The 15,106-nt window shown below is 39.7% G+C and overlaps 1 protein-coding gene and 1 long non-coding RNA gene across 14 annotated transcripts in view; one reads left to right on the plus strand and one right to left on the minus strand.

The window, feature by feature from the left end:
- LOC138760885 (uncharacterized) overlaps positions 1-15,106 on the plus strand; it is a 216,905-nt gene that overhangs the window by 54,076 nt on the left and 147,723 nt on the right. The window lies entirely within an intron of this gene.
- Positions 10,082-15,106, minus strand: part of LOC138760884 (uncharacterized) — a 143,244-nt gene continuing 138,219 nt past the window's right edge. For 4 of the 8 annotated variants that reach the window (XR_011355942.1, XR_011355940.1, XR_011355934.1 and 1 more), the window contains 2 exons: positions 11,230-11,374; positions 10,082-10,496 (listed from right to left, as the gene is read on the minus strand). Coding sequence is in view for 2 of the 8 variants with exons in the window: in XM_069932156.1 (XP_069788257.1) it covers positions 10,493-10,496; positions 11,230-11,374 (149 nt within the window). In the remaining 6 variants the exon portion in view is untranslated. The remainder of the gene's footprint in view (positions 10,497-11,229; positions 11,375-15,106) is intronic. The other 4 variants (XR_011355943.1, XR_011355938.1, XR_011355935.1 and 1 more) reach the window with 1 other exon arrangement.

The raw sequence follows: 15,106 nt of genomic DNA on the forward strand, positions 1-15,106 counted from the left end.
TTGTTAGATTAGGTGGGGTTTTATACAATTTTGGGTTTTCTTTAAGATTTCAGTTTGAGGAGTGTGGTAAACCACTATTACACCGTGATTGGCTGCTGTCAACTCGATACGCCTCCCGAGACCAATCCTACCCATAGCCCCTTGCATGCTACCCTTTTACTTTTGTTCTGATCAGTCAAGGAGATGGATGGTTGTTTGATAGAGTTTCGGTCTTTAGCTATTAAAAGCCTGATGTTTCACTACTCAGCCTTGTGTGAATTATTGATGATATATCAATGAGATGAGAACCTATTCGTTAGTTGTGGTGTTATATTATGTGATGTCACATAGTGATTTTTTCCTTTATGATTATGTACTATTCTCTTCATATTATTTAGCTATAATATGATTAATAAAAAGATTGAAAAAGAAAGAAAAAGTAACTTAAGTTTGTCCAACTTCTTACAGCTCATATCCTCTAACCCAGCCTCTACATTCTTCCTGTAATAGGGCAACCAGAATTGCACACAATAAGCTTTGAAATCTGGGCTAACCCAGAGTTAACGCTTATAATATGATGTTATTTACTACTGGTAATTATGATGATCTCACCCAGTTGCACTGAGGTATCCTGAAGCTATAATATGGAGTGCCATAAAGGGGAACTCACAGTTCTAATAATTGTAAGTTAGCCAACTTATTTAAATGCCACCAACTTTCGTTGGGTGCTTGTTCTGCTGTAACACACTTAAGAGTAATGTGTGTACTTGTGAAGAAGCAGAAATGCTTCTTAAGCAGTTCATTTTATTTTAGTACCTAAATCTAAAGGCAAAACAGTGGATGTAGTGCATATGGATTTTGGTAAGGTGTTTGACAAAGTCCCCCATGGGAAGCTCAATCGGAAAGTAATGGGACATGGGATCCAAGGGATCTGCAGGAATCAGAGGGTAGTAGTAGATAGAATATATTCTGCCTGGAGGCCAGTGACTAGTGATGTTCCACAGGGATCTGTTCGAGGACCTCTGCTCTTTATGATTTTTATAAATGACTTGGATGAAGAGGTGAAGGGGGTGAATCAGTAATTTTTAGATTACACAGGTGTTGTGAATAGTGCAGAAGGTTGTTGTAGTTTACAACAGGACATTGGCAAGATACAGAGTTGGGTGGCAATGGTAGATAGAGTTTAATAAGTGAGAAGTGATGCATATGATAGGCCAGACGTGAAAACAGAGTACATGGTTAATGATAAGACTTTTAGCAGTGTGGAGGAGCAGAGGGATCTTGGGGTCCAGGTCCATTGATCCTTCAAGGCTGCCAAACAATTTGATAGGGTAGTTAAGAAGGCTTATAGTGTGATGGCCTTCATTAGTCAGGGGAATTGAGTTCAAGAGCTGTGAGGTAATGTTGCAGCTCTATGGTCGACCATGCTTGGAATATTGCATTTAGTTCTAGTTGCCTCATTACAGGAAATATGTAGATGCTTTGGCAAGAGTCCAGAAGAGATTTAACAGAATGTTGCCTGGATTGGAGAACATGTTTAATGAAGCAAAGTTGACAGAGTTAGGGCTTTTTTTCTTTGGAGTGACAAGGAATGAGAGGTAACAGAGATATACAAAATGATGAGGGGCTTAGATAGGGAGAAACTTAGATAGGGAGGAGCCAGCATCTTTTTCCTGAAGCAACAATAACATATACCAGAGGACATCTGCCATCCATTAAAGATCAGTGGCGAAAAGGTTAAGAGAGATGTCAGAGGCAAATCTTTTACACAGAGTGTGGTGGGGGCCTGGAATGCATTGCTGGGGTGTGTGGTGGAGGTAAGTACATTAAAGACATTCAAAAGACTCTGTGATAGACATATGGATGAAAGAAAAATAAAGGGTTATGGTTGTGATGTAGGGAAAGATTAGATTGTTGTGGAGTAAGTTTACAAAGGTCAACATGACATCATGAGCTGAAAAGCCTGAACTGCCCTGAAATGTTATATGTTCTATTATTTAATCAGATGAACTATTGTGCTCTTTAGTCAAAGAACCAAAGATGGAAGCCTATTCTGAAATTCCCTCTTGTTTCATTGGCCTGAAAACAGCAATATTCAAGGTCCAAATGGATTAAAACAGTGGTGTTTGATGAAGGAACCACATCAAAACCTGACCACAATCAGATCAATGTTTGTCAAGGTCATAGAAGTGCCACAGCACCCAAATACAAAGGTATAAGAATGACAAATCTGTTTTTATCCCCTTTGATGCAACATCCAGATAACCTAGCTCCTCACTAATTGTTCAGGGATAACTGAGTCATCCACACCATTCTATGTCTAATGGGACTGGCAGGTGTTTATGAGTTCCTTATCTGTGCTACATCCTTCAGGGAGCAAAGGTGAAATGCCTTCATGAGGATGATGTATGCTAAGTTAGGGAGCAAAATTAGCCCAAGGCTCAGTCTTGTACCGTCGATGATTGCTTCTCAGCTGGAAAATGCAATTTAGAGTGAGATTAGGATTTGAATGAGCAAATTAAAAGTTCTCGTTCAGGCCTCACGCATGAATAATGTTCCTTTGAGTGTCGGCAGGTCCTGACAGAGCTGTCATCCTTTGCGAGCTGAATTGGGTCAAGTTGGTAGAGGCACCAGCAACTACAAGTAGAGAAAGAGGCATGGCGGTGTGGAAGGAGGCATTTGGAAGGGAGGAACAATAATCATCGGTAGGATTACACGGTGGAGGTGGTAAAGCAAAAGACAGTGGTTGGCAAAGAGAAAGAGCACACATTAAACAGCAATTTAGAATGTTTATTCCAAAATTCTATTGATTCTGGGATTATTACCTATACTTAAGAAAGGAGAGAGAAAAAACAAACAGGGAATTTCTGTGTCACTTTCAGGAGAAATGCTGGAATCAGCAATGAAGTGTTTGATAATAGACTATCTTAAAAAGAATAAGATTGAATAGAGTCACCATGGATTTATTAAGGGAAATCATATTGATTAATAGAAACATGGCCTTTGGCTTATCTAGTCCATGCCAAACAATGACATGCAACAATGGACATAGCACCTATCCCTGAAGCACACCACACCACATTTCAGACTACCATCTCCTGCAAAGCCAATGTCCAAGGTGAACACAAAAATCTGCAGATGCTAAATTCTGAATAACCTATTTTGTTCTTTGGCATCACTTCACTTTTATTGGTGTTAATCTTGTACCCTGATATCTCTCCATATTCTTTCAGTTTCATATGTAGTTTTTTTATTGACTTATCTGGTTCTGTTAAATATACCATGATGTCATCTGCAAATAGGCTGATTTTATATTCTTTCTCTTCTATTTTTATTCCTCTTATCATAGTTTTCTTCCTTATCAACTCAGCTAGTGGTTCAATAACCAAAGCGAACAGTGAAGGGGATAATCGGCATCCCTGTCTTGTTGACCTGCTTAATTTAAAGTGATCTGATACATATCCATTTATTACTACCTTTACTAACAGTCCATTATATAATGCTCTAATGTAGTTAATAAATTTTTCCAGTAGTTTAAATTTCTGTAACACTTTATACAAATAGTTCCACTCTACCCTATCGAAGGCTTTCTCTGTGTCTAACGTAACAGCTACCGTTGGCATTTTATTTATTTGTGCTGCATGTATTAAATTAATAAGTTTACAAACATTATCAGCTGCTCGTCTTTTTTTTAAGCAAATCCAGTTTGGTCTTGGCTTACTAGTTTCAGTACATAATCATTCAGTCTGTTTGCTAGTAATTTTGCTATTAATTTATAATCTGTATTCAATAATGATATTGGTCTGTATGAAGATGGCAATAGTGGATCTTTTCCCTCTTTTGGGATTGCTGTAATTATTTGTGTTTTACATGATTCTGGTAAGTTTCTGGTCTCTTCTACTTGATTTATTACTTCTAGGAGGGGAGGGATTAATAGAACCTTAAAAACTTTATAAAACTCTATAGGGAATCCATCTTCACCTGGTGTTTTATTGTTTGGAAGTTTTATTAATATATTGTAGCGGCAGCTACACTGCTAACTGAAATAACAGACAACCAGACGGCTTGAGCTCAGTGAGCAGAACTGATCTATTGCAGGCTGCCTGGCTGGCCTTATACTCCCAGCCCAGACCTGGTTGAGAACCGCGCTGGGGGCGCTGACGTCACCAGGGAGTCACGTAGGTCCCCAAGTGCGGGCTTCTGAGCCCGGTGCTGAGGTCGAAGGGGAAACCCCCGACGGCACCATTTTAGCCAGCTGCCCTGTCACATGTGTTACAAGCGGGGCCCGTTTGCCTGCCCAATGGCATGCCGCCACAATATCTTGTATTTCTTCAGTTTTAAAAGGTTCTGTCAATTTATTTTGTTTTTCTATTTGTAGATGTGGTCATTCCATGTTAGATAAAAATTCATCAATTTTGTCATTTTTTTCTTTATTTTCAGTTTGGTATAATTTATAGAATCTTTTAAAATTTTGATCTGGTTATCATCTTTTCTTGTCGCTAAAATGGTTCTTTTAGCTTGTTCCGTTTTAAGTTGCCACGCCAATATTTTGTGTGTTTTCTCTCCCAGTTCATAATATTTTTCATTTGTTTTCATTATATTTTTCTCTACTTGATATGATTTAATGTTTCATATTTTAATTTTTTTCTCTGTCAGTTCTCTCTTTTTCTCTGTATCTTCTCTTTCTGCTAATTCCTTTTCTATGATTGTTATCTCTTTTTCCAATTGTTCTACTTCCCAATTATATTCCTTTTTAATTTTAGTCCTCCAATAAAGGTCTTCATTGTGTCCCATAAAATGAATTTCTCTTTTACTGATTCCATATTTATCTGGAAGTAGATTTTAATTTGTTGTTCAATATATTCTTTGAAATCTTGTCTTTTTAACAGTGTAGGATTTAGTCTCCATCTATATGTCTTTGGTGGGGTATTATGATACTAACGATGATGTATTAACACAAAACCCATTAAATCCCCTTTACAATAGACAATTTATTTTTCAAGGAATGGAATCAAGAAAATAGAAGATTGCTTTTTGGGAAATAATTTATTAACATTTGAGCAATTAAAAGATAAATATGGAATAACACAAAGTACAATATTTACATTTTGCCAATTGAAAACTTATCTAAAAGAAATATTGGGAAATAGCTTGAGATTACCAGAAAGTAGCAACTATGAATATTTAATCACAGACACAATGATAATTAAAAATTTTATTACAAACATGTACATCAAATTACAATATAAAGAAGATGAAATAAAGTATAAACTGAAACAAAGTTGGGAAAAAGATTGAAACACAGATAAAGAACGAAACATGGGAACAATGAGGAACACGATAAATAGTAGATTATGTATGATTCAATATAACTGGCTACATAGATTATATATTGCTCCTCAGAAATTAAAAGAGTGGTACCCGACAGCATCGGATAGATGTTTTCGTTGCGAAAAAGAGATTGGAACAACATTACATGCAATTTGGACATGCTCAAAAGTAAAAACTTTCTGGGAAGACCGAAACTTAATATTAAACAAAATTACAAAAAATAATATACCAAAAGATCCAAAAAAAATTCTGTTAAATAATAGATAAGACAAAAAATTAGAACTAAAATTAGACAAAGCCCAAATAAAATTTATTATGATAGCTCTAGCAGTAGCCAAAAAATGTACTATGACAACCTGGAAAATGAAAACAAGCCTTAAAATACAACAGTGGTATACAGAAATAAACAAGTGTATTCCATTAGAAAAAATTTCATACAATCTGAAAGACAAGTGTACATTATTGGAACAAATTTGGAAACCATACATAAAATATGTCGGAGAATGCTGACCACAAACCTCCATCTCGTAAAACAACATAATTATGAGCACAAAAAGATTTTAAAATGTGAAAGTGGATGATACAACTTTTTTCTTCCTTTTTTTGGTTATTTCTTTGTTTTAAGTGTTTTATCATTTATTGATTTCTCATGAGGGTGGGGAAGGGGAGAGAGGAAGTGGGGGAAAGAAAAAATGTGACTATGTATATATTGTTGATCATTTGTGGATGTTGTTATTGATATGACTCAGTGCAAAAATAAAAACAAATTTAAAAACTGCAGATGCTGAGGTCGAATGCACTACACAAAAATGCTTGAGAAACTCAGCAGATCACGTAGCATCCATAGGAAGTAAAAGGTAACCAATGTTTCGGGCTTGAGCCTTTTGTCAGGAATCAGAAAAAAAGAGGTAGATTCCTGAGTAAAAGGGTGGGGGGCAGGGGGGAGAAGCACAGGCTAACAAATAAATCATTAGTGGATACAGGTGGGAGAGCAGAAGGGAACAAAGCTGAGAAGTGATGGGAAGAAGGCAAAGGTTGTTTTCAAGTCCTACAAATATCATAAATGGACCATGACAACTCTTTATAAATAGTAGACTAAGTTGTAAGTACCAAATGGACTACTCCTGCTCTCATTTCTCATGCTCTATGAGTTGGAAAGGGGAACAGTGAGTGGCAGAGTTGTGAATAATTACAAGTGACAAACAGTAAAGAAGATGGCATGGAAATGGCATGGAAATGGTCAAGGTATTCAGGAAGTTATAAATGAGTAAGCAACTTCTAGTCTTACCTCCACCTAAACTACCAGCATATTTAGACTTAACAATGGGATTTAATTGAAAGAACTCAGTGGTCAATCAGCAGCTGTGGATCCATGAAGGATTTCCAGTGTATAATGATGGGTGACAGGTGGAACCAGATTGTCAAAGGATGATGCCCTCCCCATCTAGTTCCACTTGCCATCTTCCAGCCTCTACCCTCATTCTGCTATATCCTGGAAAAGCTTCCTCTTCTCTCTCAGGTTCTCAGTCCGAAATGCTGAGTCTTTCAACATTCTGCTTTTGTTCTGGATTCTGCAGTCTCTTTTGACAATACCAATACCAATATTGAGTTGAGTATTATTGCAAACAGAGATGGCTTAGTTAACAAACTATATCTCCATCTATCTAAGTAGGTCATGAATATCACTTTTTCTCCAAGGGGACCAGAGTACACCGTGTACACAATCTGGATTTGACTCTCCCACCCTCTGCATAAGTGACTTAGCTAATCACTGAAACAATAGGATATGCACATATGATTTAGAGCACTGAATAGTACACCACAGGTACTGGATCTACTACCCATGTATCTGTGCCAAAAAAGTTGTCCAAGTCATATCATATCCAAGCCTGCTACTAGCACATGATATGACCCCTCTATTCCCTGCATATTCATGTGTCTATCTTAAAGCTTCTTAGACACTACTATTGTGTCTGCTTCCACCACTACTCCTAGCAGCCAGTTCCAGGCACCTTCCTCTCACCCTCTGTATACATAAAAAAAAATTGGCCCTGCATATCTCATCTAAACTTCCTCCCTCCTCTCACTTTAAATGCATGCCCTCTGACATCATTACCCAGAAAAAAGATTTTTAACTGTTTACCATAACAATGCCTCTCAATTTTATAAACTTCTATCAGCTCACCCCTTGTCCTCTGATGCACCAGAGGGAAAAAAAAACAAGTTTATCCAAATTCTCCTTATACCCCATACTTTCTATCCCAGGCAACATTATGGTAAATCTCTTATGTACCCCTTCCAAAGTGTCCACCACCTTCCTGTAACAGGGCAACCAGAATTGCACACAATACTCTGAGTGTGACCTAACTAAAGTTTTATACAGCTGCAACAAGACTTCTTTACTTTTATACTCAATGCCCTGCCAATGAAGCCAAGTATACCAAACACCTTTTTTTTTAAATTATTTAATTGCATGGCCACTTTCAATGATATATGGACCTGGACCTCCAGATCCCACTGCACATCATTGCTTTTAAAAGACTATATATGTAATTGTACATAGTCCCTTTACATTTAACCTCCCAGTGTGCCACACATTACGCTTATCCAGATTAAACTGCCCATATCTGTAACTGATATACATTGTGTTCTATTCTTTGATACTGTCCACAGCTCTATCAATTGCAAACTTCACTCACCCACCAACTTTTTCATCCAAGTCATTTTTATATATATTACAAACAACAGAGGTCTCATCACTGATTTCTGTGGAATACCACTGGTCACAGACCTCCAGCCAGAGAAACGCTCTTCCACTACTACTCTCAATCTTCTATGGGCCAGCCCATTCTGAAACCAAACTATCAATTCCCTGTGAATCCCATGTATCTGTACCTTCTGGATTAACTTACCACGACGAACCTTCTCAAATGTTTTTCTAAAATCCATGTAGTCATTATCCACTGCTCTGCCTTCATCAACCTCCTTTCATCTTCTCAAAAAGGTCAGTCAAATTTGTAAAACATGGCCTTCCACACACTTAGCCATGGTGACTGTCAAGGAATTAAACATTGACCAGTAATCAGAGATTGCCACTTCTGATCTCATGATGGAAGGAAGGTCATTTTCAGCTGTTTTTTAAAAAAAATCATTTTCTCATTAGTGATTGTTGAACCAAAGAAAGAAAACAAACCAGCAGAGAACTCAGCAGATGAAACAATATCAATGGAGGGAAATGAACAGGCAACAATCAAATTGAAACTGTCTCAGGATCCTGCTTTTTGTTTGCTGTGTTTTGTTTTAAGACTTACAGCATTGTTACAGGACTTTTTAGCCCATGAGCCCATGCCACCCAAATACCTCCACCCCTGATACATTTGAAGGGTAGGAGGAAATACACGCAGACACGGGAGAACACAAAAACTCCTTACAGACAGGATTCAAACCCCAGTCCCAATCTTCGGTGCTGTAACAGCATTGCGCTAACCACTACACTAACTGTGCCACCCTGTACACTAACCATGCTGCCCTTCTGTTCCTCCAGCAATTTATTTTTGCTCAGTGTTCCAATCTCTTGAATCTCAAACTAAATAGGATAATGATCTTGAAAGAAACTAGATAAATTAGAAGATGCTTCCAAAGTAATGAGGCAGCAGGAGTGGAAATTGAGACCAAGACACCAGCAAGTATGAGAAGCAGAGTCCCATCAAACTTCATGAACCCAGGGCCTCATTTTCCCCCATTTCATTGCTGCAGCTAAACAGATTGAGTGTCTGATAGGCTTTCAAACAAGAAGGTAGGTGATAAGAAGCCCAGGTAGGAAGAGAAGAAAAAAGTAGGAAAGATTGTGAAGAAGGGTCATTGCAAAAATCATCCTGGAGATAAGAGATGAGCCAGAGGTTGGAAGGATCAGATCAGGAGAAATCATTTCCAGTGAGGTGTCTGGATATTGAAATTGATATCTTGGCTAATCAGCAGTGGGCATATCGAGTGGGGAAAATCAAAAAGAAAGACCAATAAGGAAGTACAAATTAGCTCAAGGTGCTTAGAGAAGTGAAAAAGTTAGCAATTGTACCCAGTCTGCATCCAAAGCTGCAAAATTCAGTAGCACCATTTACCATTTACAGTTCTTGTCTCCTATCAGTTGTTAGGCCTCTTGAACCCTGAGAAATTTAGCCCAAAGCTTTTATATCTGTTATTTCTAAAATATAATAATGTATTTAAATTATGTGGCTTCCTGGAGAATGGGTGATTTCCTAACATCTCTGGTCATATGCAATTTTATTGGCGGTCATGTCGAGTTTTAGATTTTTAAGAATTCAGTCGTTCCCATCAACGAACCTGTTTTAAAGAAGTGAACATTCTTAAATATTTTAAAGGACATCCTGTAAAGTTGTGGTAACATTACTGGACACAGGGAGAAGCCATCTACAAACCCTTGCATCCAAATGTCATACGACATCTTTGAAAGTGCAACTATTTTAATGAAGTCTACCACCACATATGCTTCCATAATGGTTATTTAGTATAGGCAGACTTTAAAAATTCTGCAACATTACATATATTAGCACCCCTGTTAACAGTTTTAGAATCTTAATTGCACAAGGAAATGAGATGAGATTTAATTTTTTTGCAGCAGTAGGTGTTGTTTTTCCACATAAAATATCAGCGTATGTTCTGTAAAGAACAAATGACTCATGGTATTTCTGAAGTAAGATACACAGCTGACAAGAGAGCCAGTTTGAGCACCAGCATTAATATTCCTGATGCATTTAGGTGAAACAATATTTTCTTTTATGTACTTTAGTTCTTCTTGCAAATTGCCAGGAGCATTCAGAGGCTGGTAAGCATATAGGTAAAATCACCTGTGGGCCCATTTACTGATGGCATGAGCACAATCTTCAGGTTATGGCCTGAGCATCTATTGAGCTGACACAAAAGATTCCAGTGGAGCCCTTATTTTAAAGACCTTCACCAAACTGAGAGATGACTGTTATTTTGATCAGAGGCCTTCATTGGAACCTCGTACTGATGTCCCAGATAGCAAACCCAGAAGAAAAAGCATAGGACGAATAGTTCCAGACAGCTAAGTGTTTTCACTTTCGCCTGCATTTTTGTGGGTCTTAGAGGAACATGTGCCTTACTGGGAATGTTTATTCTTCCACATCCAGAGATTCTGGCTCTATCTGAGAGAGAAAGAGAATAAATATTTTAGACCAGAGAAACACAACTACAAATGCTACAATTTTGAGTGAACTAAGAAAAGCTGGAGGGACTCAATTGGACAGGCAGTATCCATGGACAGAGATGGTTGGTCATCAGTTGGCGCAACACTATTACAATGCCAGTAACCCGGGTTTGGATCTGGTGATGTCTGTGAAGAATTTGTATATTCTCCCCCTGTTGGTCTGGGTTTTATCCGGGTTCTCTGGTTTCCTTCCAGGGAGTTGTTAGTTAATTGGGGTATTAGAGTGGCACAAGCTTATTGGCTGAAAGGGCCTGTTACCATGTTGTATATCTAAATTTAAACATTTTAAATTTAAACATTTTGTCTGGATCATTTGTCAAGTCTAAGGTAGGAAAGAGCTCGGGGAGAGAAAGAAAACAAAAATCTAGGTTGGCGGTATTGGTGGGGCAGAGTGATACAATTCTGGAAATATGTAGTGTTAGAGGAAAAGACCAGTGGAAGGGTGGAGGGAAATGAGAAGATTAGAATGAAAGCAGGTCAAGAATGGATGGAATCAGACCAAGGCGAGTGTTCCCTAAACTTGGAAAACACCAATGTTCATCCCTTTGTGTTCTAGGCTACCCAGGAGAAAAGTAATTTGTTGCTCATCAAGTTTATGTTTGGCCTCACACTGACAACAGATGAGGCCACTCTTCCTTTCCATCCATCATTCCATCGCTTTAGCCCCTCACCTGTGCTGCAACCGCAGAAGGCAAACCACTTGCAGCCACATCTCACCCCTCATCTCCATCTGAGGCCATAAACAGAATTTCCAGGTGAGGCAGAGTTTCACATGCACCTCATCTGCTGCATCTAGTGTACTTGATGTGGCCTCCTCTACATTGGTAAGACAAAGCACAAATTAGAAAACCACTTTGCCAAGCACCTGCATTCTGTTTGGAGGTTCAAGCTGGAACACCTGGTTGCCAACTGTTTTAATTCGCTTTACCATTCTATGCAGGCATGCCTGTCCTTGGCCTCCTCCATTTCCAAGGTGAACCCACACATAAACATGAGGTACAACATATTACATTTCTCTTGGATACCTAATAGCAGTAATGTTGAATTTTTCAAGTTTAAATAACACCCCCCCCCCCCCCCGCCCCCACACCGATCCAGTTTCTCGGTTTCCATCTGTCCTTTAACTGCTTCTATTCTACTCTTCTCAAACAACCCCTACCCTGCCCCTTAGTGGTCTCTTCTTCTATCTGTCTCTACCTCTCCCACCTTAATTTATCCAGTATACAGTAAAGCCCCTGGTATCTGGCACCTATGGGGATTGGTGGATGCTGGATAAGTATATTTTCCAGTTGCTTGAGACTTACAAAGCCAAACTAATTCACTGGCATTAAGAATAAACAATTTAAAAGACAAAAATACTAAACAAACTTCACTTGCATGGATACATAAACCTTAAAGCATTTTACTTGATTTTCAGTCACATTCATTGAAAACACTTAACCGTCAGTACATCTGCAGGTTCCTCCCCCTCCATGGAGCCACCCAAAAAGACACACAATTACATTATATATAATTAACCTACTCTCTCCTCCATGTTTACAGAAAAAGCCTCTGACCAGGGCGACTCTTATCAAGCAGGGATAGGGAGACCTTTAAGAGAGTCACTCCAATGGCATGTGGCATCAACCAGCTCAATCCTGGTGACACCATTGCTGTTTTACTTATTCAAACATCTACAAGTAAAGTATGCCCAAGGCACACCGCTGACTTAATATTTGCTTCCATGGGATTTCACTGCACTTTCGCCTTTTGGTCCCTTCCCAGACTATTTTTTTATATACTTGCTATCTTCCCTTCCGATTAGTTTCAACAAAGGGTTCTGAACGGAAACATTAATTGTCCACCGATTCTGCCTCTCCCAATGAGTTCCTCAATTTTCTCTTTGTTTACTAATGTTTCAGACTGATGATCTTTCTCTGCAAATACTGTCTGATGTGCTGAGCATTTCCAACATTCTGTTTTTATCTGATTACCAACACCCACAAGTTTTTGTTTTCTGATTTCTATACCTATTGTGAAGCCTTCTCAAATCAGCATGCAATCTTACTAAATAGGACTGCTTATTAATTATTTAAAGGCTTACATATGTTTACTATGAAATACATTCTCTTTCATATGCCCATTAACATCCCCTGATTCTCCTGCCACCCACACACAAACTTATTGAAGATATTTCCCCTACCCACACATCTTTGGAAAGAGGAAAGAAACCAGAACATCCAGGGAAACCCATACAGTCCTCAGGAGAATGTGTGAGCTCCAGTGAGACTGCCAGGATCAAACCTGGGTTGCCAGAGCTGTGCACTAGCAGGTCGAACTGCTACAACACTGTGCTGCCCCTGTAATATGCAGTGACCTGTGGACCAAACAAATTAAAGTATTATCTAGTTGAGGCATAAAGGAACTCTGTCTATCCTCTGATGGAGGCCCTACTGTTGTCAGGTGAGTCTGCAGATGAAAAGATTGACATTAAATGTACACAGCATTTAGCCTATAGAGCTAAAGGGTAATGTTTTGAGCCTACATCAAGCTATGAGCAAAAAGCAGGCATCTGATTGGAGAGTGCCCAGACAAAATATTAAGTCATTATCTACAATTTGTGGGTAACCTCAAGTAGCACTCTCCAACAGAGGGCATTAACATTGACTATCCTTCTGTCTCCCTCCAACATTCCACCTCCTTCCCTCTCCATTCAGAAAGGGACCCTATTCTCCTATCACTTCTCAGTTTCTGTCCTCCAACCTGTTGCCCTGTGCTCCTCCCTGCCCCTTCCTCCCTCCTCCAAGTATTTTCAGGTGCCTGGCTGTTTTTTGCTCATACTTTGCTGAAGGGCACAGGCCCAAAAGTTTGTTACCCTTTACTTCCTATAAATGCTGCGCAACCTGCTGAGTTTCTCCAGAACTATTATGTATTGCACTACAATCACAGAATATGCAGAAGTTCCTGTTTAACCTGAAATGTATGCTTCCTCAAACAAGGCTGAATAATGATCTTTCTTATATTGAATCATACCTTTGTTTCCATTGAGAAAATAAATTTGCAAGTCCATAACTCCCTGATAGAGGTAACAGAAGCAGAAAGTCTGTTAAAGAATGCTTGCCTACCTCATTCAGAATGTTGAGTATAAAAGTCAGCAAGTTACATTCAGCTGTTTGAAACTTTGGTTGGGCCTTACTTAAGTATTGTGTCAATTTCTCATCATTGTATTGCAGGAAGGGTATGGAGATATAGCAGAATTCAGCGGGGATTTTATCTGAAGGGTTCACCTGGCAATTGGACTCAGGAAGTCGGATTTTAAAAGCTCAGATCAGCAGGAAGCTGATTGGGCAATAGAGATCAAGTGATCCAGGGGACTTGTACTTTTTTTCCATGAACTTGTGACATAGGGTTATATTAATTCAATTCAACTCAGTGGTCTGGAGATGGAACTATTGACTTGAGTTCTACACTGTACATACATTCTTCTTTTTTGGCTTGGCTTCGCGGACGAAGATTTATGGAGGGGGTAAAAGTCCACGTCAGCTGCAGGCTCGTTTGTGGCTGACAAGTCCGATGCGGGACAGGCAGACACGGTTGCAGCGGTTGCAGGGGAAAATTGGTTGGTTGGGGTTGGGTGTTGGGTTTTTCCTCCTTTGCCTTTTGTCAGTGAGGTGGGCTCTGCGGTCTTCTTCAAAGGAGGTTGCTGCCCGCCAAACTGTGAGGCGCCAAGATGCACGGTTTGAGGCGATATCAGCCCACTGGCGGTGGTCAATGTGGCAGGCACCAAGAGATTTCTTTAGGCAGTCCTTGTACCTTTTCTTTGGTGCACCTCTGTCACGGTGGCCAGTGGAGAGCTCGCCATATAACACGATCTTGGGAAGGCGGTGGTCCTCCATTCTGGAGACGTGACCCACCCAGCGCAGCTGGATCTTCAGCAGCGTGGACTCGATGCTGTCGACCTCTGCCATCTCGAGTACTTCGACGTTAGGGATGAAAGCGCTCCAATGAATTTTGAGGATGGAGCGGAGACAACGCTGGTGGAAGTGTTCTAGGAGCCGTAGGTGATGCTGGTAGAGGACACATGATTCGGAGCCGAACAGGAGTGTGGGTATGACAACGGCTCTGTATACGCTTATCTTTGTGAGGTTTTTCAGTTGGTTGTTTTTCCAGACTCTTTTGTGTAGTCTTCCAAAGGCGCTATTTGCCTTGGCAAGTCTGTTGTCTATCTCGTTGTCGATCCTTGCATCTGATGAAATGGTGCAGCCGAGATAGGTAAACTGGTTGACCATTTTGAGTTTTGTGTGCCCGATGGAGATGTGGGAGGGCTGGTAGTCATGGTGGGGAGCTGGCTGATGGAGGACCTCAGTTTTCTTCAGGCTGACTTCCAGGCCAAACATTTTGGCAGTTTCCGCAAAACAGGACGTCAAGCGCTGAAGAGCTGGCTCTGAATGGGCAACTAAAGCGGCATCGTCTGCAAAGAGTAGTTCACGGACAAGTTTCTCTTGTGTCTTGGTGTGAGCTTGCAGGCGCCTCAGATTGAAGAGACTGCCATCCGTGCGGTACCGGATG

This window comes from Narcine bancroftii, chromosome 4, assembly GCF_036971445.1.
Source record: "Narcine bancroftii isolate sNarBan1 chromosome 4, sNarBan1.hap1, whole genome shotgun sequence".
Classification (NCBI taxonomy): Eukaryota; Metazoa; Chordata; class Chondrichthyes; order Torpediniformes; family Narcinidae; genus Narcine; species Narcine bancroftii.